This window comes from Trichosurus vulpecula, chromosome 4 (assembly GCF_011100635.1).
Source record: "Trichosurus vulpecula isolate mTriVul1 chromosome 4, mTriVul1.pri, whole genome shotgun sequence".
In the NCBI taxonomy this organism is placed as follows: Eukaryota; Metazoa; Chordata; class Mammalia; order Diprotodontia; family Phalangeridae; genus Trichosurus; species Trichosurus vulpecula.
In genome coordinates this window covers 33055282-33080186 of record NC_050576.1, presented here as the reverse complement: position 1 = coordinate 33080186, position 24905 = coordinate 33055282, and the positions used below count along the sequence as shown (strand labels likewise).

Sequence of the window (24905 nt, the reverse complement as noted above, 5' to 3'; positions counted from 1 at the left end):
CAGGAGTAGCACATGTACAATAGAGTGGAAGCGCAGCCTCAGGTAGAGTCATCCAGGGAAGCAGATTGACTGCAGTCGTCCTGCTTTGCTTCTGGGAGATGTTGCAACATAAGTCTAGAAGCGGAAAGAACCTTAGAGACCACCTAGTCCAATCTCCTCATTTAACAGATGAGGAAACTGAGACCCAGGGAGGTGAGGTGATTTGCCCAAGGTCACACAAATGGGATGTGTTAGTGAAGGGACAGAACCCAAGCTTCTTTCCAGGTAGCCCTGCCTCTCACGTGTTATCCTAATTGTCTCCCTAGGGCCCCCATAATTGCCTGGCAAGGGGACAGGAGGGAAGGGCATGGAAAGGAAGGAAGCCTCTGTTTTCTGTCCCATCTGTGGTGCGAAATAGCGGCGGCGAACGTTCACAGGCCCGATTGGGCCAGCAGGCGGGTGAGCCTCTCTGCAAGGACGCTTTCCAGTCTAAGTCTTCCCGCTCCTCCTTTGGCCATAGACTAACGGGAGTTTCCATCTGCGCCTGCGCATTGGCATCCCCACGGCTCCACCTTCGTCCTTAGCTCCAGCGCAGAGCGCCTTCGGCCCCGCCCCCAGCCGTTACGTTTGCTGGAGACGCAGCCAATAGGCGGACGCGCTGGGTAAGTCGCCACCCGATTGGCCGGGCTCGGCGGGGACGGGAATTCGGCCTCTGGCGGGTTCTGCGGCTTGAAGCGGTAACTAAGGGGTGCGGGAGCCGGAAGCGCGGGGCGCGATGACCCCGGGGTCAGGGCCGGGCCTGGGAGCGGACCCAGAGCGGGACCAGGGCTGAGACCTGGACCGAGACCGAAAGCAAGCCTTGCTTGGCTAGGGCTGCGGGCACATTTTACAGAGAGGGAAACTGAGGCTGCAGGGTGAGGGAACGTCGTGGGGGCAGAGGTCATCGAGACCCTCCCCCCTTGCTGCGGAAACTGAGGCACTGAGAGGGAAAAGAGCCTGATAGCTGCTTAGTGTCAGAGGTAGGATTTGAACCCAGGCCCCATCCCCTCCTTCTACACACCACCTACCCCTGCCAGCGCCCTAGACCCTGGTCAGCCTGAAGGCCTCAAGAGTTGCCCCAGCCCCCGGGGCGGGCAGGACCCTCTTCCCTGAAAGAGGCCGACAGTCTGCCTACAAGCCCTGATTAACCACCTATTGTGTGCCGGGCACTCTGTTAAGGGATACAAAAACAGGACCTGCCCTGGAAGCGTTTGGGATCTAATGGGGACAACATTGGAACACCTGTGTACCTATAAAATATGCAGGACAAGTTGGGGGTGCTAGAGTTAAGGGGGATTTTAGCCTAGACTGGAAGGAAGACAGGAGATGGAGGGACGGTGCTTCAGGCAGGGGGCACAGCCAAGGAAAATTCCTGAGCTTGGAGATGGAGAGTCCAGGATGACTCTTAGGCCGGGAGCCTGAGGGCCTGAGAGGAGGGAGTCTTGGACACACCAAGTTTGAGACGTCTTTAGGACACCCAATCTGAGATTCCGAGCAGGCAGCCCCAGCTTAGGGCTGGATAAATAGACCTGAGGCTCTTGCGTATAGACATGGGGGGCTGATGAGATCACCAAGTGAGGTAGATAGCACAGAGGGGAACCATGACCCGAGACAGAACGTTGGGGGATGCCTGCTGTTAGCCAGTGTGACCTAGAAAAACAGTAGGTGCTTGAGAGCATTGGTTTTTCAGTCAGAACATCTGAGTTCAAATCTTGCCTTTGGTACTACCTGTGTGAGCTTGAGCAAGTCTCTTAGTGGATTAACTAGCAAATATTCAGTGCCTTTTATGTGCCAGATACTGCCCTAGGCATCAGGGATACAAAACCTCCAAGCAATTTGCATTTATCTGTAAAATTAAGTGTCTGGACCAGGTAACCTCTGAGGCCCCTTTAGCTCTGAATATCATAATCCCAGGAGCCTTAGTGCCTGTTCATTGATTGGTTGCTGTCCAGTTTGCTGATAACTCAGGAGCCAGTGATTCTTCCCCGTCTTCATCTTTCCCTGCATTTATTTTTCTCTGCCCACGGTGCCTGAATGCATATCTCCTTAGTGGGATGTGCCTCTTGCCAGCCACCGTTGTCATCCCTTCTTGTAGGCCCAGATCTGCCAGCACCTAGACTCCTCAAGGCCGTCAGATCCATGGGGACCTAAGGGTCCGCTGAACGTGGAGTCAGGATGGTGAGTATTGATCATGCAGGTAGCTGCCCTGTCTTCCCTGGAGAACCTGAATTCATCAGTTTCCTTGCCTTACGGTGACTCAGGCAGAACCTGGAGCCTTGTGTAGACCGATGTCCTTTTCTCCTTGCAGAGGAGGAGCCTGGCTCCAAGTCAGCTTGCCAAGAGGAAGTCCGAGGGCAGCGCCTCTGATGAAGAAGACTGGCACCCGGAGTCGGTGGTAAGGCCTAGCTCCTTTGTGCCCTTCTCACAAGTCATGCCCTGGGCATCTGTGAACATCCACAGGCTGTGCCACCCTGTGCCACAGAGTCAGAAAATCCAGTCAAGATAGAAATTCATTAAGTGCTTACTTTGTGCCAGGCACTGTGCCCTCAAGGTGTTCACAGTCTAACGGGGGAGATGAAATGTAAATTCTGGCAGAAGTTTGAGATAATCTTAGACTGAGGTACTGAGACTAAAGGGGAATGGAGAAGGCTCCTTGTAGAAGGACGGAGGGACTTTACTTGGAGGAAGCCGGGGAAGCCAGGAGGCGGCAGGAGCAGGGAAGGCATGCCAGGCATGGGTACTGCCTGAGAAAATGCCTGGAGTTGGAAGGTTCCGTGTGCCAGGAAAAGCAATATTTTCTGAATATTTCAGAAATTTTTCAGTTTCTGAAAGGCATTGCAGTGCGGTGAAAGAAGAACTGGACTTTAATCCTGGCCCTCAGTCAGTAGGCATTTATTAAGGTATTGTGCCTGGGGACACAAAAAGAGGCTAAAGACAGTCCCTCCTTTCCAGACACTCGCAGTGTAAGGGTAGACAACATGCAAACACCTTCATAGAAACAAGCTATGGACATGATTGTGGGCACCTAGGTGTTGAAGTAGATAGAGCTCTGGGGCTGGAGTCATCTTCCTAAGTTCAAATCCGGGCCTCACATACAGACTAGCTGTGTGACCCTGGGCAAGTCACTTTAGCCTGTTTACCTCAGTTTCCTCATCTGGAAAATGAGTTGGAGAAGGAAATGGGAAACCACTCCAGTACCTTTGCCAAGAAAACCCCAAATGGGGTCACTAAGAGTCAGACATGACTGAACAGCAAGCAGCCACCCAGACAGGATGAACTGGAAAGGGTCAGTGGAGGGAAAGCATTAGAATTAAGAGGATTAAAAAAGGCTTCCTGTAGAAGGAAGAATTTTAACTGAGACTTGAAGGAGGCCTGGAGGCTTGGCTTGGGTGAGGGGCAGCCGAAGAGAATGCCTGGAGCCAAAAGGTGGAGGGTCTGGTTTGTGGAACAGCCTGGAGACCAGGGTATCACTGGATCTGGGAGGTTGTGTAGGGGAGAAGACGGGAACTGGAAGGGAGGGGAATTGGGTGATGGAATGAAGAGCTTTGAATGCCAAACAGAGGGTTTTACATTTGATCTTGGATTGAGTAGGGGTGATGTGGTCAGACCTGTGTCTTAGGAAAATCATTTTTGTGGTTGAGTGAAGGATGGATTAGAGTGGAAAGAGATGTGAGGCCTGGAGACCCTTCAGAAGGCTGATCTTTGTGAACTGATGAGGGCCTAACTCAGGCTGATGGATAGAGAGAAGGGTTCGGATGGGAGAGATTTGGAGATGGCAGGATTTGGCACCTGATGACTCTGTGGGGGGAGGGGGAGGGAGGGCTCTAGGAAGGGGGAGGGGGCAGAGGACTCTAGGAGGTGGGGAGGGAGGGAGGGCTCCAAGAGAACACAGGGTTTGTGGAGCCCAGAGCCTGGAAGGATGGTGCCTTTGGCAGAAGAGGAGAGAATTGGGGAGGAAGGAGAATGTGTTCAGTCTGGACATGTTGAATCGGCTCTACCTCCTGGATGTCCCATAGCAGCTGGTGATAGTGGGACTGAAGGCCAGGCAGAGGCAAGGGCTGGCTGATGGGGATACAGAGAATGGGTAAAGAGGAGGCCTAAGGCCGAGCCTTTGGGAACATGCCTGATGAGGGGCTGTGATCTGGAAGATGAGCCAGTGAAGGGGATGGAGAAGAAGCAACCAGGGAGGGAGGGCAGGAGGTGCCCTAGGAGTCAGGTGAAGCATCTGGGAAGGGCTCAAGGCAGGAGGCCTCGAAGGATGGTGAGAGCAGAGGAGTGGGAGGGCATTGCAGGCAGGGTAGACTAGAAGAGGCACCAGGGGAGGTCCAGCCTGGGTGACTAGTGAGGACCAGGAGGAGAGCTTGGGCTAGAATGGGGATGTGGTCCAGGAAGGGGCCAGACTACAGAAGCTCCCATCTCTCCTGGGCTGTTTGTACTCCACCATGGACCCCACTAGGCTTCAGGATTTGGGCAATCTCTTGGTCCCTGCTTCAGCATAACCCTGCTCACTGCAGAAGCTGCACAGTAGCCATGGGTTGGGTTGACTTGATTCTGGCCAGCTTGAAATCGAGGCAGCTTTAGGTTCTGGCTGGCACCCACACCTGGTTTGAAATCCCTGGGATGTGTAGGTGGATCACAGATTCATGAACTCCATGCCAGGAAGAGGGCTGGGCTCTGACACTCAAGAGAGGTGCATTGATGAGAAATCCTATGGGAAAGTATCCTGTATTTCCAGGAGAGGGGGGCAGCCTGTGCAGAGCAGAGCACCTCCATGGGGCAGGTGCTAAATAAAGGGTGAACTGATGAAGGAACGTGGCCTCCTGGAAGGCTGAGGCCCCTCCTGGGCATGTGTCGTGACTGTCGGGGATCCAGGCAGCCCTCAAAGGGAAGCTGCCCCCCTCAGCAGCTGGGCAGTGCCCCCCATCCCCACCCACCCCCAGCAGCCGCTGCTAGAACTCAGGGCTGGACGGGTGGGTGAGCATGGAGTCCTTGTGGATGCCTAGAATGAAGGCCCTTACTCTTATTTTCTTGGTTTAGATCTTGTTAACTCTGATTGATGTCCCTGCCCCATGGAGCTGACAACAACAGATAGGGGAACCCAGGGCTGGTGCCGACCATTTGTCCCCTTCTGGCAGCTCCAGTTCCTGACTTGCTACTTATCGAACATCCCAGTCATACACCGGGCCCATTGGGGGCCTTGATTTCCTCTTCTAGACTCCCAAGAGGCGGAAATCGAGCAGTGAGCTGAATAGCCGAGACTGTTTCTTGTCACCATTTCGGAAACCCCTGACCCAGCTAACTAATCGGCCGCACTGCCTGGACAGCAGCCAACATGTAAGTCATTTGGGGAGGGGCTTCTGACTAGGCCACAGGCAGGAGCTGGGGGAGCAGAAACATGAGGACCTTGGCTTTTTTATCGTGTGTGTGTGTGTGTGTGTGTGTGTGTGTAGCATGTATGTAGCATGCATGTGTGTGTAATGTGTGTAGTGTGTATAATATGTGTGTATATGTGTTTTGTGTGTGTATGCACATGCACATGGGAACATGGGGACCATGTGTATGTGGTATGGGTGATGTGGGGTGTGAGATGTGTAGGTGTGTGTGTTTGGGCCAGGGGTGATGTGTATAATGGTAGCCCCCTGGTGCTCTGTTTCAGGGCTGATTGGGTACCATGTTGAAAGACTGCCTGCTCACGTGCCTTAGTGATCCTGGCCCGGAGCCCCTGACTTTGTCCAGCGGCCTGGCCAGTGGCTGACAGTGATCTGACTTTGCTGCATTATCATTAGACTTGTGACCAATCGGGGCTCCTGAGCCCTGACCAGGGCACTTCCTTCCTGGGGGCTTGGCCTTCTCTGCTGTAGTTTAGTGAGAAGGGCAGGAGGCAAGGCTGAAGATGTGCATTGGGCACGTCAAGCCTAGACAGTACCTGCAGGTTCTTCATTCAGAGACAGAGGGATGCTATCTATGCCTGGCTCCCCCCTAACCTGACATGCTGAGGGCCTGAGAGAAGGGCTCTCTGGGAGTCCCCCATCCCCCTAAGCCAGGACGGCCCAAGCACTCTGCCATGAGAGCTCCAGCTCCAGGCGCCAGAGCTGTCCTTCATCCCTCTCCTTCCTCAGACCTTCCCAAAGCTGTCACCCTCATTACTTCTACCACCCCACGCGGGTGTCTCTCCCGTCATTGTGCTGATGAAATGAGGAAGTCACTCAGGAGAGTTGTGATCCTCCAGTCTCCCCTGGATGCTTGTGCTGTGTGACTTGCCCAAAACTCTTCCCTGTTCCAAGATCTCTGAAATTTCCCCTTCAGCACTCAGCAGTAACAGTGCTTCCCCTGTCACCACACCCTGAGCACCAGCCCCGCTTTTCGTCAGCTGGCATCCTCCCTGCCTCTCTGCAGCACTCCATGCTGTTGGCCTCCCCTCATTCTTCAGGCCGCCTTTCCCTGCTTGGTTCCTGGATCCTTGGTCCTCAGCTCCCGTGGAGCTAACTCTCATCTCTACATGTCTGGTTCCTAATTCTGTATCTCATCCTTTCGGTCACCCATGTTCATATCCTAGGAGTTGTCTTGGACACCTCTCACCCAACCGGCCCCTCCAGAACCAAGCTCTTGCCACAGCTTGTCCTTTCTACTCATACCACGAGGTCCCTACGTCCTCCTCTTAGGCCTCTCTCTAGTCCTGCTTTCCCTTCTTAGGTCTGTTCTCTGTGAGCTGCAGGCTGACCGTGGCACTCCTCCCCTCAGGAAGCTCCTCATAGGTCCCAAGGCAGGGCTTGCCATCCTGGGGTAGGCGCACTCCCAGAGGCCACAGGGAAGATTAGGAAATAATTCTGTTATCCTGTGGAAATCCATCTCGATTTCTTTTGTGCATAGGTGTGGTAAAGTGAAGAGTTTTCTTCCTCTCACTGAGCAGAGGATGGGGTTGGGTTACTGAAAACTGAAGAGAGTTGGCATCCCTGCCTTAAGGTCATATACAAACTCTCCTGCCTGGCACTTAAAGCTCTTCTCTTTCCAGGCTGATCACCCACCTCCCTTGTTCACTCATGCTCCAACCATGCTGACCTCGTTGGTGTTCTCGTCACATGACGTGCTGTTTCCTCACCTCTTTGCCTTTGCTTGCACTGTTCCCCCTACTTGGGATGCTTTCCCTTCTCATTTTTGCCTGTTGGGACCCCTACCTCCCTTTGACACTCAGCTCACCTTCCCTACTTCCCCCCAGGAGTTGTTCCCTGTGCCACCCCTCCCTCACTGCACTTATTTTATATGGGTCTGTTGTTTTCTCAATGCAGAATGTAGGCTCCTTGAGGGCAGGGGCCGAGTCCCTCTTGCACTGAGCACAGTGCCTGGCATGCTCACCCCATGCTTGCTGATTGGTTGCTGCTGGTTCTTAGTGTTCCCCGGCAGGACACTGATGGACTTTGGCACTGCTTGGCCACAGGGCGGTGAATCTGGGGGCTTGACCTTTCTTGAGGAGCATCCATAAGTCATAGGGGGCTCAAAAATCTGTGTTGTGGGGAGGGCCAGGTGGAGGAGCCCCCTCCCTGCACCCACAAGCCCGGAATCAGTGCCGCCTTGGCAGGCCTGCAAAGTTAAAATGCTGCTTCTGAACAGGAAACGTGAACCGTGGCCAGTGGTGGCCAGATTGCAGGGGGATGGCGCCCCCCCCCCATTGCTATTCATAATCTTAGCAATCATGTTAATTTCCAGAGCGAGCATTCTGCCCTCCCCACTCCCCTTCCATCTCTTAGTGAAATATATTCATGACTTTGCAGCAGCCGTTTAAAATGCATTAGCTTACTAGAAATTCATGAAAATCAGCGCCTGTCTGCCGAGAGGAGGGCTGCAGTACAAAGGCAGGAATTCCTCTGTGACACAGGCTCACTTTGCTGTTCCTGAACTACCCTCTAGCCGAGAGGAGTTTTTTTTGCCTATTACCACTCTGGACCATACTTCATTCTCCTTAAAAATCACTCTTAGGGCTTCTGCTCCCAGGTCTTCCATTACCGGCTGGTTGACGTGCTGGAGCAGGGCTCCGCTTCATTGAATATTGTAATTACCCCTGGGGTCAGGGTGGGCACAGAGCCAAGCCCTCATTTGGAGCTGCTGCTCCTGGAGAGGCTCCACCTGGTCCCAGTGAAAAATCTGTGTCTTGGGGCAAAAGGTGGTAATTGATGTGCTGAAGCCTGGCATATCAGGAATGGCAGCTGCTAGACATGGAGCCAGCAGGGGAATCTGTGTTAAACCAGCCGTGCACACTGTTTAAGAAGGTTTATGGGCCAGCCCCTACCAGCTTGCTCTTCTCTCGGAGGGTCCTTGATTGGAAGTGGAGAACTTGGTGGGGAGGACAAGGTTGGGATTTGCAGATGTGTGCTTCTCTTCCAAAACTCCTGCTGCTCCCCCCCCCCCCCCAAAAAAAAAAACGGAGTAGGGTGAGAGGTCAGACAAAGCCACATTCTCTTTCCATCTTGCATGTGAGAAGAATGTGGCCTTGACCTTCATGGCTGTAGCAGAACAGGTTTGGAAGGAGCCTTGAGGAGTTGTGGAGGGATGGAGCTACAAGCAGTGAAATTGGATGGATTCACACAGCCTGGGAAGGTGCACCATGGGAGTGAGTAACTGAGGACTAGCCCTTCCAAAACCATGTCAGGTTGTAGAAACCAGCATTCCCACCAGCCTTTCTGTCACTGCTTCTATAGAGTCACTCCCATGTGCCCATGGACGGTGCCCATCTCTGGCAGAAAAGGTCCGGGGTGCTGATGGACAGTGCCTATCTTCCAGAGAAGAGGTCAGGGGTGCTGATGGACGGTGCTCATCTTCCAGAGAAGAGGTCAGGGGTGCCGATGGACGGTGTCCATCTCCCACAGAAGCGGTTGGAGGTGCCAATGGACAGTGCCCATTTCCTGCAGAAGCGGTTGGGGGTGCCAATAGATGGTGCCCATCTTCTGCAGAAGAGGTTTGGAACAGGGTTAGGCCAGACCAGGAATTCCATAAGTACCTACCGATCACCATCAGGTGAAGCATGTTAAGCACTTTGCCAGCGTGGGAGCCCATGTGAAGGGCAGGCAGCTGTTGTGCTTTGTGTCCCCCTGAGAGGTGATGCCATCCAGGCATGGCGAGGAGAGGGGGAGCAGGGCTCAGCAGGGTCAGCTACCTCCCAGGGACGGAATGGAGGCAAGGAGAGGCTGAGTCGGGCTCTGTGATGGCTCTGCTGCCTCCTGGGGGGCCTTGAGCACATCTCCCCTCTGTCAGATGCCGGGGCCGAGGTCCCTTCCCACTCTCACCTTGAGAGGTTGAGGAAGCCACCTCTGGAATACTCACTTATTTGTTGAGTATTATAAATAATAACACCAGCTAGTATTTACATGGCCCTTTGTTGTTTCTCCTTCATTCTTGAAGAGGACTGTGACGTCGGAAGGTAATGTCATGACTTGCAAGTGAATTGGATTTAAGTGAGGGAGGGCTGTGCAAAGTTACCAGCCTCACTCTCTCCTCTGGAGCCACCTGGGTCTAGTGGCCAGATATAGATCAGGAGGATTGAAGATGGCCCTGGATTACGTGGCACTTTAAGGTTTTGCAAAAAGCCTAGCAAATATCTCTTCCAAGCCTCACAACAACCCTGGGAGGTAGGTGCTCCATTTTACAGATGAGGGAACTGAGGCAGGCATCAGTAAGGTGATCTGCCCAGGGTTACACAGCTAGTAAGCATCTGAGACTAAATTTGAGCTCAGCTCTTCCTGACTCCAGAGCCTTCGCTTGGCTCCTTGCACCATCTGGCTGAAACATGAAATACATCGAAGGTCCCGGAGAGAACCAGATATGTTTGCGTTTGTCATTGCATTTTGCTGGTGTGCTTGGAAAGCCGCAGCTTGGGCCAAATTCGCCTGGCCTCACTGCATTCCGTGCCCCCTTTCAGGAGGTAGCTGTGACCAACCACTAACATGCCGTGTGCTCCTCTTCCCCCTTCAGGAGGCGTTTATCCGAAGCATCTTGTCGAAGCCCTTCAAAGTCCCGATCCCCAATTACCAAGGTAAACTGGAGAGTGTGTCAGGTGTGCTGTGTCTGTCATGTGTGGCTAGCACAGATGCACATGTGTGGGGACCCTGCCTTTGTACTGGGCTTTTGTCATGCGAGGGTTGTGGTAAGGATGCCGACTGTCCTGCAACTGCCTTTACGTAGCCGTGTGTCCCCACATTCTGTCCACACTGTAATGTGCTGGAAGCTTTACTCCTCCCCATTTGAGGCAAGAGTGGGAAAGAGGAAGGAGGCTTGGGCTCACAAAGACCACAAATCCTGCCCTGGATACTAATTAACTGTGTGACCCTGGGCAGGTGGTAGTTTACAAGAGGGTTGTGCATCTAGAGGTCATTGAATCCAGTCCTCTTGTCTTACTGGGGACAAAAGTGAGGCCTAGACAGGGTAGGAGACTGGCTGAGGATCCCACAGTAAATCACAGAGTAAAGACTTGAACAGGGCCTTGGACTCATTAAAACCTTCACTGCCTCCAATGAACTCAGTTTCCTCATTTGTGAAGTGGGGATAATAATGATACTGCTGACTTCCCAGGGTTGGTGCTGAAATAGATATTCATGTAAAGTCATTGCACATTGACCATACCTGTATTCAGGTGGAAGGAAGCACCAGCCCACCTCCCAGAGGCCTCTCTGCTGTGGCTGAGGAGAGTCACGCCCACTCCCCTTGTCCCTTCTCCCATGTACAATGGGGCGGGGGCCGCCACCCCACCTGTGCCTCTTCCCCAGGGTTAGCTCGGCGTTGGTGGGCCCCTCCTTGGCCCTGGGAGAGCCTGGGGGGAGGGGGCAACACTTTCCTCAAAGTGAAGTGAGGGTGCCTGTTGGCATGGGAGAACAATGGTGCCATCCTCCTGTAGCCTTGGGCGTTCTTTGTCCTTTCCCACTGTTGGGCATATCCCAGCCCCAGATCCTCCAAAATTATCATGGCCTCCCATTTTGTGGTAACAAGACACAGGAAACAGGGAATGCTGATGAGTGGAAAATGGCAGACTGAGGGGTGATGAGGCCTGTGATAACGAATGCAGGGAATCCCGTGAACCTGGGAAGGGAGGATGCACATGTCTCTGTTGAGAGGTGAACTGGGGCTGCTCAGTGTTGCATAGACCTTAAGTCCTGTGTTGATTTGTTTTTCTTTGTTAGGAGGGAGAGCACCATGATGGGGGGTGGGGTGGGTGTGCAGATACTGGGGAGGTAACTGATACTGAAACCAAAGGCACGTGTGAAATGTTAAAGGATGGCTGCTGGCCCAAGCCTGAGAGAAGCCACCAAAAAGCCTCCCTGCAGAGTTGGTGAGTGTGGACTGTGATTGCTTGCAGGTCCTCTGGGTCTCCGGGCCTTGGGCATCAGGCGGGTGGGGCTCCGGCATGCCCTTCATGACCCATTAGAGGAAGGAGCTCTGGTCCTTTATGAGCCACCGCCTCTGAGTGCCCACGACCAGCTGAAGCTTGACAGGTGAGCCAACAGGTGGAGAGGGCGGGGCATGGCACGTAGTGGGGTGGGAGCCCATGATGAGAGCCATGGTGTTTGTTGGGCCTCTGCTCTCTGAGGCCAGGGCACTGATGCTGGGGCCATTGGGTGGCCTCAGGGTGTTCCCACTCTGTGTGTGCCCTCTGGGCAGTCTGGCTCTTAGAGCTAGTCCTGAAAGCCTCTTTGACCTTCCCCGGGGGTCTTATGCCCCTGTAACGCATGCTGGTCCCTGACTAGAGTGCAGCATCTTTGTGTAGACACTTCCTTGCTGCCTGGGAGCTCCAGGGGGTGGGGGCCATGACCTGATTGTCTCCCTAGCACTCGGCCAGCTGCTCTGTCTCCACTAGGCAGAGAGAGAATCAGTGGATGAATGATGTGTGTAGTGGCCAGGACTAGGGAGGACTATGAGAGGGGGAGGGGCTATCTCAGAGGATGGGGGTCCTAGAAGCAGGCCAGATACCTGCTTTCAGGAGAGTCCTGTGTGTGCAGCCTGATGCCACTGAGGGCTGAGACTTGGGTTCAGAGGGAGGTGGGGTGACTTTTATACAGCATGTGGACCCTGTGGCTTCCAGGCTCCCAGTCTGATGGGGGAAAGAACCACAATAAACAAGCCATAGGCAGGGTAAAGTGGGGGTAATAGCAGGAAGGCACTAGAATTAAGGGGGATTGTAAAAAGCTTCCTGGAGAAGGGGGGATTTTAGATGGAGACTTGAAGGAAGCCAAGAGGTAGAGATGAGGAGGGAGGGCATTCCAGGCAGGGGGCACAGCCAGAGAAAATGCCCAGAGTCTGGAGATGAAGTGTCTTGTGGGAGGAACAGCTAGAAGGCCAATGTTACTGAGGATCTCTGAGTATGTGGTGGGGATGTAAAGTGGAAGAAGACTGGAAAGATGGGAAGGGACCAGGTGATAAATGGCTTTATAAGCCAAACAGAATTTTCTATTTGATTTTGGAGGTGGAATGGAACAACTGGAGTTGATTGACTGGGTGAGAGTGGGGAGACAAGGTCAGAGCTGAGCTTTAGGGGGATCAGTTTGACAGCTGAGTGGAGGATGGCCTGGAAGGGGGAGAGCCTGGAGGCAGGCAGGCCCCCCCCAGCAGCCAGTGTACTAGCCCAGGCTTGAGGTGATGGGGGCCTGCGCCGGGGTGGGGACCGTGTTAGAGGAGAGGAGATTTTACAAAATCTGGTAGGATTTTGCATCTGCTTCCATATGGAAGGCAAGAGAGACCAAGGAGTGGAGGGCGACTGGCTTAGAGCCGGGGCTGGGAGGATGGTGCTGCCCCCGCCAGTCACAGGGAGATCAAGAAGAGGGGAAGGTGTGGGGGAAAGTTCAGTGTGAGGCATGTGGCGTTCAGGATGCCTGTGGGACAGTCTGAGATGCCCAGTAGCCAGTTGGAGACTGGACGTCCGGAGAGAGGTTAGGGCCTGATAAGTAGGCCTTAGAATCGTCTGTGTTGAGACAATCATTGAATCCATGGGAATGATGAGATCCCCAAGTGAAATAGTCTAGGAGGAGAAGATGGGGGGGTGATTCTCTGCCTGTCCCCGCCCCCCCAGTTAAAGGAAAGGCAGCAGAATGGCTGTATGCCACCAGGATCTGGCCAGGCAGCAACTGCATGTGGTCTGGGGAGTGGCTGGGGGTGTGCTCTCAGCCTGCTCAAGAGGGGCCGGGGGGCAGGGATGACGCAGCGTCTCCTGCCCAGTCAGGGCTCTGGGGCTGTGACTGAGAGAGGACGGGAGCCCAGGGGAAGGCAGGTTGGTATTTTTTCACTTTCCAGCCATTAGTGCAGTGCCTGGCACACAGTAGGTGCTTAATAAATGTCTACTGACTATTGACAAGTTTGAAAAGAATTTATTTGTATCAGGGTCTTAATACATGTGATTTTTAAAAATTCAATTTTACCTTATTTTTAGATCTCTATTCTACCCACACACACACACACATACTTCCCTCTGTCCTCCTTCAAATCCATTGAGAAAGATGGAAAGACAAAACCCTGGTTACAAACGTGTGTTGTCCAGCCAAATCAGTCCCTGCCGTGACCGCGCCCCAAAGAAAAGCCCCTCAGCTGTCTCTGTGGAGGCGGAGGCGGTGGCGGGTTCCATCAGGAGTCCTCTGGCTGCCCCTGGGGTGGATGAGCGCCACTGAGTCTTTCAAAGATGTTTGTGTGGTATGACTGAATGATCATCGTAGTGGTAACAGTAAGCATTTGTATAATCATACTACGCCTGTGTACATACCATGTAATAAATATGTAATATATAATCATATATAATACATTCATATTATATATTAAATATATATCCTAATAGATAATCATATAATAATCACAGTAATAATAGCCAGCACTTATACAGCACCTACTATGCGCTGGCCACTATGCTAAGTGCTTTGACAATTATTATCTCATTTGGTTCTCACAGCAGCCTTGGGAGGTAGATGCTGTTATCTCCATTTTACAAATGAGGAACCCGAGGCAAACAGGGTCACACAGCTAGGAAGTGTCTGCAGCCTGACTTGAACTCAGGTCTTCTTGACCCCAGGCCCAATACGCTGTCTGCTCTGCCCACCTAGTGGCCAAAGTGGCATCGGCTCCTTTCAGTCTTTCTGGGTCTCTGAAACCATCCCCTTCCTCACTTTTTTACAGCACATTCACAGGCTGTCACTTGTTCAGCCCCTCAGTTTCCGGCTTTGGCTACCATGAAAAGAGCCGTCATCAATATTTTTATGCAGATGGCTCATTTCCTTCTTTCTTTGGTCTCTTTGGGGAAGCGGGGCTCACGAGCTTTGGGGCCAGACCGCTTCCCAGCTCCGCCAGCGGTGTGTCGCTGTGCCTGTTTGCCCACAGCCCCTCAGCATCTGTCTGTTTCCTTCTCTGTCATCTTAGCCAATCTGAGGGCTGGGAGGTGGTGCCTCAGAGTTGCCTTACTTCTGTAATTATGGGTGACTCAGCATTTTTTCATACGGTCACTGATAGCTTGGATTTTAAGATTTAAGGCAGGGACAACTGGATGATGAGAATGTCAGGGGAATACAGACCAGAAATCGCAGGTTAGGCTTAGGTGGGGAGGAAGGCCTGACATGGATAGGGAGGAGAGAACCAGGAGGTTTAGCAGGAGAAAGAGCTTTTTACCTTGTTAGATGGGGCCTTGGAAACGTAGGCATTGATTAAGGAAGGAGGATGTAGCACCACCGTTTGGTTGGGGCTCCTCACGTCTGGGGCTCTGAGACAGCAGGAGGCATCCAGTGCTTCTCTCTCAGACTCCAGGAAAACTTTGGTGACTGGTTTCCCCAGGGGGTGCAATCGAGCTCACCCTTCGCTCCGGTTCCCTTCTCCTTGCATGATAGCAGGGAAATCTCCCAGCTAGAAGTGACTGTGTACCTGGAGAGGCCCTTGACTCTTGCATATGAGCCTGGAGACAGGGTACCTGCTGGCAGTGAGTCCTGGCATTTGGGTACTTCATGGTTTTGGACTTTTCTCAGCTGGTTCAGTGACTTAGGGGGTTATAAGGTAGTGTCTCCACATTTGGCAGTGGGTGCTGGAGAGGTGAGGTTTCTGGTCCATTCCCTGGGCACTTGGGTCAGGAAGGGGTTGGCTGGAGCATTGTTTGGACACCAGGACAGAGGAGATGCCACCTTCAATCTTCTTCCTCAGAGGCCAGCTGGCCCCGTTGTGCCAGATGCTGCCTGTGTGTGTCACTGGGGGGTGTTTTGGGAGAAGGTCCCAGCCCTGTTTTCCAGTAGGGAAGGGATCTAGTCCAGTGACTGAGAACAGGAGGAAGCTCTCTATGCCACCCACCAAAGGACAGTCCTGCAGGAACTCTGAGCTAGGAGCAAATGCTATGGGCTCTGTCTGTCCTGGGGGAAGGAAGAACAGAACGTAGACAGCTCAGCTCTGCGAACATCTGGGCTGGAGAGACCAAGGTACACAGTGGCCCAGGCCCTGCCTTCATGGAGCATACAGTCTAGCAGGCTTGGTCATCAAGGCCACAGTCCCAGGCAGAGGGTAAGTGGCCAGAGGAGTGGCAGTGAGCTGCCCAGAGGAGGCCATAGCAGGCACAAGTTTCAGCACACAGTCATGTGAGGAGTATGTTTTAGGTGAGACATGGGCAGGGGTTGACCGATCCCCTCCAGTGAGGCTACAGCACGGAGTGGTAAACAGAACCAAGATGGGGCAATGGAGTCAGACTGAGGGAGTCCTTGATCACCAGGCTGTGCCATCAAAGTTCATTCTGCCTTATAGGCAGTAGTAGAGCTTACCCAGTATTCAAGCAAGAGAGCTATGTGGTCCAGCCTGTGCCTGAGGAAGATGAATGTGCCAGTGGTGGGAACGATTTTGACTGAGGGGGGTGGGAGGAAGGCAGCCCAGGCATCTGCAGAGAAGCAGTGAGGGCCTTTAGCTCTTGGTGGGAGTGTGAGAGGAAAGGGGAAAAAGGATGGGAAAGAGGTGGGTGGGGTGTGGTCAGTAGTGTGAACCTCATCCCCTTTGTCTTCAGTCGTCAACGGGAGGTTGCTGTGGGGGCAGGAGGAGGGAGTGGCTGTCTTAGCATCAAAGCTCCTCAGTTTGCTCGATGCTCTGAGAGGACACTGGAGCAGGATGTAGCCTGTCACGTAGCAGTGACCAGCCTTCCTCCATTCCATGGGAGAGAGCCTTGGATAGGGCATGGTCAGTGGCCAGGGTGTTGGGCAGCCTTGCTCGGGGGCCTCTGGAGCAGTAGCCATGAGAACTCATGGAGGCTTCTGGCCCTGCTCACATCCTCACTCTGTATTTTCTTTGACCTGTTTTCTCAGGGAGAAACTCCCTGTCCATGTGGTGGTTGATCCCATTCTCAGTAAGATCTTACGGCCCCACCAGAGAGAGGTGAGTGAGGGGAGGCTGCCCTGGGCCTGGGAGCTGAGTCTGGGAGGCCCGCTGGGATGCTTGGGAGTGAGAGGTCCCCATTGCAATGCTCTGCTTCTGGGCCCTGGCTCTTGTTTTGAGCAGCCCAGTGACAGGGCGCCCATCTTCCTCAGGGCGTCAAGTTTCTCTGGGAGTGTGTGACCAGCCGGCGTATCCCTGGCAGCCATGGCTGCATCATGGCGGATGAGATGGGCCTGGGCAAGACCCTGCAGTGCATCACACTGATGTGGACCCTTTTGCGCCAGAGTCCAGAGGGCAAGCCTGAAATCGACAAGGCTGTGGTGGTCTCCCCCTCCAGCTTGGTCAGGAACTGGTCCAATGAAGTACACAAGTGGCTGGGGGGCCGGATCCAGCCCCTTGCCATTGATGGGGGCTCCAAGGAGGAGATCGACCAGAAATTGGGTATTGACCGAGCACATGCGGTGCGGTGTGAGGCTTGTTCTCCCAACTTCCACACATGCTCTTTGACTGGATGTCCCATCCCTCTTGTTTGGGAGGTGGGGGTGGCAGCGTTGAAGGTGGGGAAGACTACAAGGGGAAAGAGGGATTCTAGAAACAAGACATTCTCACGCTAAACTAGCTCTCTAGCAGTTTTCCTGTGAGGCTACTTTGACACGAGGACAATGGGCTGTCCATGAATCTTCTAGGATTCACGTTGTGCTCTTCCTCTGACTGTACCCTCTCTCTCCTCCTTTGCTCCCCACCCCCCACCTCCAGCCAGCTTCATGAACCAGCGGGGCATCAGGGTCCCATCTCCCATCCTCATCATTTCCTATGAGACATTCCGCCTGCATGCTGAAGCCTTGCAGCGAGGAAGTGTGGGGCTGGTGATCTGTGATGAGGTAGGTAACGCTCTCTTCCGGATGGTATCGCGCTTTCCAGACCCCTGCTGTCCAGGGCCTGGGTCCAGGGCTGTCCTCAAAGAGTGTACGGGCTGAACTTTGGGGGGAGATGATACATGACACAGCAGGGAGTGACATGACCATGCCTAAGGGACATCTGTTTGACAGCTGGGTGGAGGGTTGTTGAGCAGAGTTGGGGGTGGGGGCAGTTATGAGGCTCAGATAGTAATGGGTTAGGGTGGTGGCTCAGCGAGTGAAGAGAAGGGTTGGCAGGTGACAAGCGATGTTGAGGAGGACTCATGCATAGACTTGAATAATTGGGACGTTAGAGGGGAAGCTGATGATGTTTGCTTTGGATGAGCTGAATTTGAGATGTCTGTGTGGCATTATGGGCCTGGATGTCAGAGGCATTCAAGGGGTGGATGTGTAGATCTGGGAGTCTTCCTCAGAGATGAGACTTGAACCCGTGGGAGCTAAGGAACCCGCCCCCCCCCCCCCCCTTGCAGGGGAGAGGCCTGGGTCACATAGCTCTTGAAGGCAGGAACCATGTCCATGTTGGTATTCCTCTGGACCCTGAACAGGATGTCCTGTGCAGAGAAGGCAGATTCCTAAGAGATGTTGGCATGGGTCATTTCCCACCATTATTCAATTAGAATAGAATGTTTTTCCCCCCAGTAAAATTCCTGCCAGAATAATTTAGCAATCTCACTTTTCCAGAATGGGCTGGGTCCAGTCCAGTCCTCCCAGACCTGGGATTTCCCTGTTTGCTCCAGGCCTTCTTCTTGGTTGGCTGGACGTTGGGTGCTTGATCCAAGGTGCGGGGAAGAAACCAGGTTGAGTTTGGGGGGTTTTAATGGGAGGTTCCTGAGCCAGTCCTTGGCTCCAGGTTTCCTTTCCAGCTCTTGTCACATTGAGCTTAAAACCCCCCAAATCTTGTTTCAGTTGAACTGAAACCTTCCTCGACTTATTTTTTTAAGTTAATTTATTTTTAGTTTTCAATATTTATTTCTATAAATTCCCACCCCCCCGCCAAATTGGCCTGCAATCTGTTATAGGCTGTTCATATACATTCCTGTTAAACATATTTTCATATTAGTCATGTTGCATAGAAGAATTATAACAAATGGGAGAAACCATGAGAAAGAAAATAACAAAACCAAAAAAAAGAAAATAGTCTGCTTTGCTCTGCATTCAGACTCCATAGCTCTTTCTCTGGATGTGGATGGCATTTTCCATCATGAGTCCTTTGAAATTGTTTTAGGTCCTTGCATTGCTAAGTCTATCAAAATCAGTTATTGCAGACTGTGGCTGTGTACAATGTTTTACTGGCTCTGCTCACTTCACTCTGCATCAGTTCATATAAATCTTTCCAGGTTTTTCTGAAGTCCACCTCTTTGTCATTTCTTAGCACAATAATATTTCATTACATTCATATACCACAACTTGTTCAGCTATTCCCCAATTGAAGGACATCCCCTCAATTTCCAGTTCTTGGCCACCACAAAGAGAGCTGCTATAAATATTTTTGTACATATGGGTCCCTTTCCCATTTGTGTGATCTCTTTGGGATAGAGTCCTAGAGGTGGTATTGCTGGGTCAAAGGGTATGCACATTTTTATAGCCCTTTGAGCATAGTTCCAAATTGTTCTCCAGAATGGTTGGATCAGCTCACAGCTCCACCAACAATGCATTAGTGTTTCACCTTTCCCACATCTTCTCCAACATTTATCATTTTCCTGTTTTGTCATGTTAGCCAATCTGACAGGTGTGAGGTGGTACCTCAGAGTTGTTTTGATTTGCATCTCTCTAATCAATAGTGATTTAGAGCATTTTTTCATATGACTATAGATAGCTTTAATTTCTTCCTCTGAAAACTGCCTGTTCATTACCTTTCACCATTTATCAATTGGGGAATGACTTGTATTCTTGTAAATTTGACTCACTTCTCTATATATTTTAGAAATGAGGCCTTTATCAGAGATACCAGTTGTAAAAATTCTTTCCCAGTTTTCTGCTTCCCTTTGGCTTTGTTTCCCATTGGCTTTGTTTCTACCAAAGCTTTTCAATTTAACGTAATCAAAATTATCCATTTTGCATTTCATGATTTTGCATCTCTTTTTGGGTCATAAATTCCTCTGTTCTCTATAAATCTGACAGATAAACTATTCCTTACTCCCCTAATTTGTTTATAGTATCAACCTTTATATCTAAATCGTGTACTCATTTAGACTTTATTTTGGTATATGGTGTAAGATGTTGGTCTATGCCCAGTTTCTGCCATACTATTTTCCAGTTTCCCCAGCAGTTTTTCTCAGTTCTTATCCCAGAAGCTGAGGTCTTTGGGTTTATCGAACAATAGATTGCTATAATCACTGACTACTGTGTGTTGTGCACCTAACCTTAACCTATTCCACTGATCTATCCCTCTATTTCTTAGCCAGTACCAAGTAGTTTTGAGGATTGCTGCTTTATAAACAACTTAAGATCTGGTATGGCTACGCCACCTTCCCTAGCATTTCTTTTCGTTAATTCTCTTGATAGTCTGGACCTTTGGTTCTTCCAGATGAATTTTGATATATTTTTCCTAGCTCTACAAAATAATTTTTGGTAGTTTGATATGGCACTGAATAAGTAAATTAGTTTAGGAAGAATTGTCATTTTCATTATATTAGCTCAGCCTAACCATGAGCAGCTCATATTTTTCCAACTATTTAGATCTGACTTTATTTGTGTGAAAAGTGTTTTGTAATTGTGTTCATATAGTTCCTGGGTTTGTCTTGGCAGGTAGATTCCCTAGTATTTTATAATGTCTACAGTAACTTTAAACAGAATTTCTCTATCTCTTGCTGTTGGGCTTTGTTAGTAATATGTAGGAATGCCGAGGATTTCTGTGGGTTTATTTTATATTCTGCAACTTTGCTAAAGTTGTTTATTATTTCCAGTAGTTTTTTCCTTGATTCTCTAGGATTCTCTAAGTAGATCATCATATCATCTGCAGAGAGTGATAGCTTAGTTTCTTTGCCTATTCTGATTCCTTAAATTCCTTTTTCTTCTCTTATTGCTATAGCTAACATTTCTAGGACCAAATTGGATAGCAGGGGTGATAATGGGCATCCTTGTTTCACCCCGATCTCCTTCCCTGTCTTAGGAAGCTGATTTTTTAAAGCCCAGTATCAGACTGTACATTTGCCCCAGTCTTTGTTTTTTTCCTGAATTGGCCCAGTGTGGAGAGTCACCCGCTTGTTTTTCAGGGCCACAGACTCAAGAACTCGGAGAACCAGACATACCAGGCCCTGAACAGTTTAAACACCAGCCGGCGAGTGCTCATCTCGGGGACCCCAATACAGAACGATCTGCTGGAATACTTCAGCTTGGTGCACTTCGTGAATTCTGGCATTCTGGGTAGGTGCCTTGGGCCCTCCCATAACTCCCTCTGGCACAGGGACCCAAGTGGCTGTGCCCAGTTGCCACCAGTTCCCTGGCATAGCTGGGCGAGGAGGAGCAGAGGAAGGGTACCGGCCTGCATGGGGCCTTGGCCTCCTAAAAGCACGTATGCTCTCTGTGCTGGGGGCCTGGCCTCAGAGGAAGGCTGGCTGCCTCTCCCGTAGTGGGCCCCTAGGCCCCTGGGCCAGTCTTGGTGGCCCTCCCACTGGAGTGTAACCTCTGACCAGCTCACTGTGTGGTTGAGGGAAAGGGCATCAGAGGAGCGGAGCTCAACCCTGTTTCTGCTTCTCGCTTCTGTGGGCTTAGGCAAAGCTTATTTCTCACCTGGAGGATGAGGGAGTTGGCTCAGGCTTTCAGGTTCCTTCCCATCCTCTGGTCCTAAGAAAAGGAAGGCCGCAGGGGAAATCTCAGAAGGGTTGTGGCTTCCTGCACCTTGCTGCTGTTCTGATGGGGTGCCACAGGACTTGGGGCTGTTCTTGTTCTCCTGGGCTGTGCATTGATGGTTGAGAGGGAGGAAGAGGATGGGATCTTGTCCAGTCCTGCTGTCTGTCTGTCTGTCTGTCTTCTCAGAAGCCTGGGGCTGAGGTGCATGTCAAGAAGCCCCTTCGGGGCCCCCAGCTGACGGGATTCATCCTGCTCTCCCCTGTCATTAGGGACAGCCCAGGAATTCAAAAAGCACTTTGAGCTGCCCATTTTAAAGGGCAGAGATGCTGATGCGAGTGAAGAAGCCAGGCAGAAGGGGGAGGAACGTCTCCGAGAGCTTGTCAGCATCGTGAACAGGTGATGTGCCTGGGCCTGCTCACCGGACCCAGGCAGGGGCCGAGTGTCTGTCGTCTCTGGGGGCACCTCCTGGCAGGGTGGGCCAGGGTGAGCATGGGTGGTGTCCTCCTGAGGGAGGAGTAGGTAATGCTCGAGGCCAGGGTGAGCCTGGGCGCCATCCTCCCTGGGGAGGAGCAGGCTTGGGGAGGCTCTCCATGGCTAGAAGTGAACAGGTGTTGGCAGAAATGCTGCTAGAGCTCTCTGGCCTGGCCTGCCTTGTCTTCCAGATGAGGGGTACCGGGGCAGTGGGATGACCCTCCCCCTGCCCTGCCAGCCTGGGCTGTGTTCACTGCCATAGCACCATCTCTCTCGAGCTGGCCCAACCCCCTCATTTCACAAGTAAGGAGACTGAGGTCCATTTATTAAGTGCCTGCTGTGTGCCAGGCACTACAGGAACTTCTAGCGGGGCAAAGAAAGGCAAAGATGGTCCTTGCCCACAGTCTGGCAGGGGAGACAAGGTGGAAACAGCTCTTTATCTGCCTCAGCAGGTGGTGATCTCAGAGGGGAAGGCACTAGCAGATGGGGCCTAGAGAGAACAGGGGCTTTAGCAGCTCCCAGCCCTGCAGACGTGGCTTTTTTGGATGGCAGTTGGGGCAGTGTGGGGTGGTGGGTAGTGTGCTGGACTTTGGATCGGGGGAGACCCAGGCTTGGGACCTGCCTCAGTGGCCTTAGTGTCTCAGGCTGTAATCTCTCTGAGCTTGGGCTTCTTCATCTGTAAAGCCACAGGGCCTGGAGTGCCTGTACTGGGTGCTTTGTGAGGGTCAAAGTTGATAAAGGCTGGGGGTGGTGCCCTTTGTCGCTGTCACTGGGGAAGGCTGAGCTCTGGGGGCTTTGATTGTCCCAGACCTGGGGCAGCCCTGGAGCTGAGGCAGAGGCCCCCCACCCTGCTGCTCTCTGATGGTCCTGATGTCTCTATTGTAGGTGTCTGATCCGGAGAACTTCGGACATCCTCTCCAAGTACCTGCCCGTGAAAATTGAGCAGGTGGTCTGCTGCAGGTATGCTGTGTGCCAGGCCCCTACAGCCCAGGCCTGCTGTCCTGGAGCCCACAATCCAGGGGGCTCCTTTGTGCTGCAACCTGGGGCAGAGTGCCAACCACTGTGGGCTGGGATCGCCAGGGCTCTGGAGTCCAGGCTCAGCCATTAAGCTGGTGACCATCCTTGGCTCCAGCTCTCCATCCTATGGGCCCAAGACCATCTTAAGAAAAAAACTCTGCTCATCTCAAAGTCTAAACACAGATACCAGTGTCTGTGAATGATGGAAGAGGGGGTAGAGGGTTCTCGTTCTGTGCTGTGTGGCTGTAGATCTCTGTGCCTCGGTGTCCCCTCTCCAGTTCACCAAGGCTCTCGCCAGGCCCCTGGGCACAAGGGGCCTTTGCTGCCCTCTGCTCCCTGAAGGCACGGGACTGGGCCGCCAGGCTCCTGGAGGCCCGCTGGTGCTCGGGAATGGCTGCTGTGGGGAGACCAGGGCACCACTCAGGATCCTCCCCAACCCCGAGCTCTCCTGCGCTGCAGGCTGACTCCGCTGCAGACTGAGCTGTATAGACGGTTTCTCAAACAAGCCAAGCCCGTGGAGGAGCTGAGAGCGGGCAAGATGAGCGTGTCCTCCTTGTCCTCCATCACATCCCTGAAGAAGCTGTGTAACCGTGAGTGCGCCTCCTGGCTGTCCCTGGCCCGTGGCTCTAGTTCAGCCTCCCGGCTTCACGAGCCCTCCCCCCATTCAGTACAGATCTCAGCAGCTCTAGCTTGCAGCCCTTTCCCTCTACTCCCATAACTGCGGCCTCAGCTCAGGCCCCCATCACCTCCTGCCTCCAGCCTCCCTCCCCTCCAGTCCATCCTCCACACTGGTGCCACAGGGATTGTCCTTAAGCATGGTTCTGAGTGTGCTGTTCTCTCCCTGCCGCCCCCTTCTCAGTCAGTGCCACTGGTTCCCTGTTGGGCCGCTGAGGTGCCCTTGGCAGAGCTTCTGTGTTGGGGAGACAAGTTTGAGCCACAGAAAACACCTTCAGTGGCACCAGATGGGGTGGGGCTCAGGGCTTGGGGCTGGGGCATGGCAGCCAGACTCTGAGCACTGCGGGCCTCCTGATGGGCCTTCTCCAGGGGCAGGGGGGCTGTGCCTGTGGGCACCTGCTGAGGGGGATGCTTCTGAACACTGGGTTGGTGTTCTGGATTCTCAGACCCAGGCCTGATCTATGAGAAGTGTGTGGAGGAGGAAGAAGGCTTTGCGGGAGCTCTCGACTTGTTTCCCTCTGGCTACAGCTGCAAGTCGGTGGAGCCACAGCTCTCAGGTAAGTGCTCCCCTGTCCCCTGTCACCTTGAGGAGGCCTGAGGGGGCAGGCAGGGGGCAGCCTTGCCTTGCATCATCCACTTCAAGGACTGTCTTGCTGAGCAGGAAAACAGGTAGGGTTGAGGCCTGGATGGGGAGGCAGCTGGACAGAGCCCTCAGTTCAGATTCTGGGGGCCTGGGTTTGATTTCCAGCTGTGCCCTGTGTGGTCTTTCCTTCCACCTCCTCTCCCTTCCCCCCACCCCCAGCTTCAGGTCCTTTTCTAAAATGGGAGGCTGGACTGGGTGAGTGTAAAGGCTCATCCGGCTCTAAGTCTGAACCTAATCACTGGCCTCCTTGGCTTTGCTTTTTTTTGCGGATGCTTCTGAGTTTTTGAATGAAAAGTCCTTAGATTTTGAAATGCCTGAACTTAAGTCCCTTCAGAGAAGAGGCTGGTACAGTTCCAGAGACAAGGTGCAGGAGGGACTGGAGGGAGGGGAGAGGCCATTGCTACAGAGGGTACAGAGGTACCACCCCCAGGAGACTCCTCAGTGCCCTGAGGCCTTGACTGCTGGAAGGGGCTTCTTTGGCCCTTGGGGAGTGGGGGGTGGGGTGGACCCTTTCGTGGGCATCACTGCCAGCCATTGTGGGCAACTGGCTTGAAGGCTTGCTTAGAGAGAGCCTCAGGGGTAGCACAGCTCAAGCCTAGAGCCTCTTGCATGGGCTGACCTTGTATATGCTCCTGGGCTCAGCGCTCTGGTTCAGACCCTTGTCCCCTCTTGCCTGGATGATTGCATTGGCCTCCTGAGTGGCCTCCTGTCCTGCATTCTCTCCTATCCCAACCCATCCTCTGCTCAGCTGTGTAAAGTGCAGGGCTGACCTCCAGGGACTCCCTCTTAAATCTCCGGCATCACATATAGGGGCCTCAGTTTAGCTTTTAAGGCCCTTCACAGCTAGGCCCCTTATTACGTGTCACTGTTCTTCCTACATACCCAACTGGCCTTTTCTCTGTGCCTCCTACACAACCATTCATCTCCCGACTCCTGGCTCTGCCCTCCTCACCTTGGCCTCCCACAATCCCTCACTTCCTCTGAGCTGTAGCTCAGGCACCACCAGCTCGATGAGGCCT

The 24905-nt window shown here is 52.7% G+C and overlaps 1 protein-coding gene across 1 annotated transcript in view; it reads left to right on the top strand.

Annotated features, from left to right (window-relative positions):
- Positions 1 to 2114: 2114 nt before the first annotated feature.
- RAD54L (RAD54 like) overlaps positions 2115 to 24905 on the top strand; it is a 26699-nt gene continuing 3908 nt past the window's right edge. The window contains exons 1-13 of the mRNA XM_036754830.1: positions 2115 to 2196; positions 2327 to 2413; positions 5233 to 5352; positions 9982 to 10042; positions 11360 to 11495; positions 16302 to 16371; positions 16524 to 16812; positions 17128 to 17252; positions 20504 to 20654; positions 21350 to 21476; positions 22437 to 22511; positions 23028 to 23158; positions 23690 to 23800. Of these exons, the coding sequence (XP_036610725.1) occupies positions 2194 to 2196; positions 2327 to 2413; positions 5233 to 5352; positions 9982 to 10042; positions 11360 to 11495; positions 16302 to 16371; positions 16524 to 16812; positions 17128 to 17252; positions 20504 to 20654; positions 21350 to 21476; positions 22437 to 22511; positions 23028 to 23158; positions 23690 to 23800 (1486 nt within the window). The 5' untranslated portion in view covers positions 2115 to 2193. The remainder of the gene's footprint in view (positions 2197 to 2326; positions 2414 to 5232; positions 5353 to 9981; positions 10043 to 11359; positions 11496 to 16301; positions 16372 to 16523; positions 16813 to 17127; positions 17253 to 20503; positions 20655 to 21349; positions 21477 to 22436; positions 22512 to 23027; positions 23159 to 23689; positions 23801 to 24905) is intronic.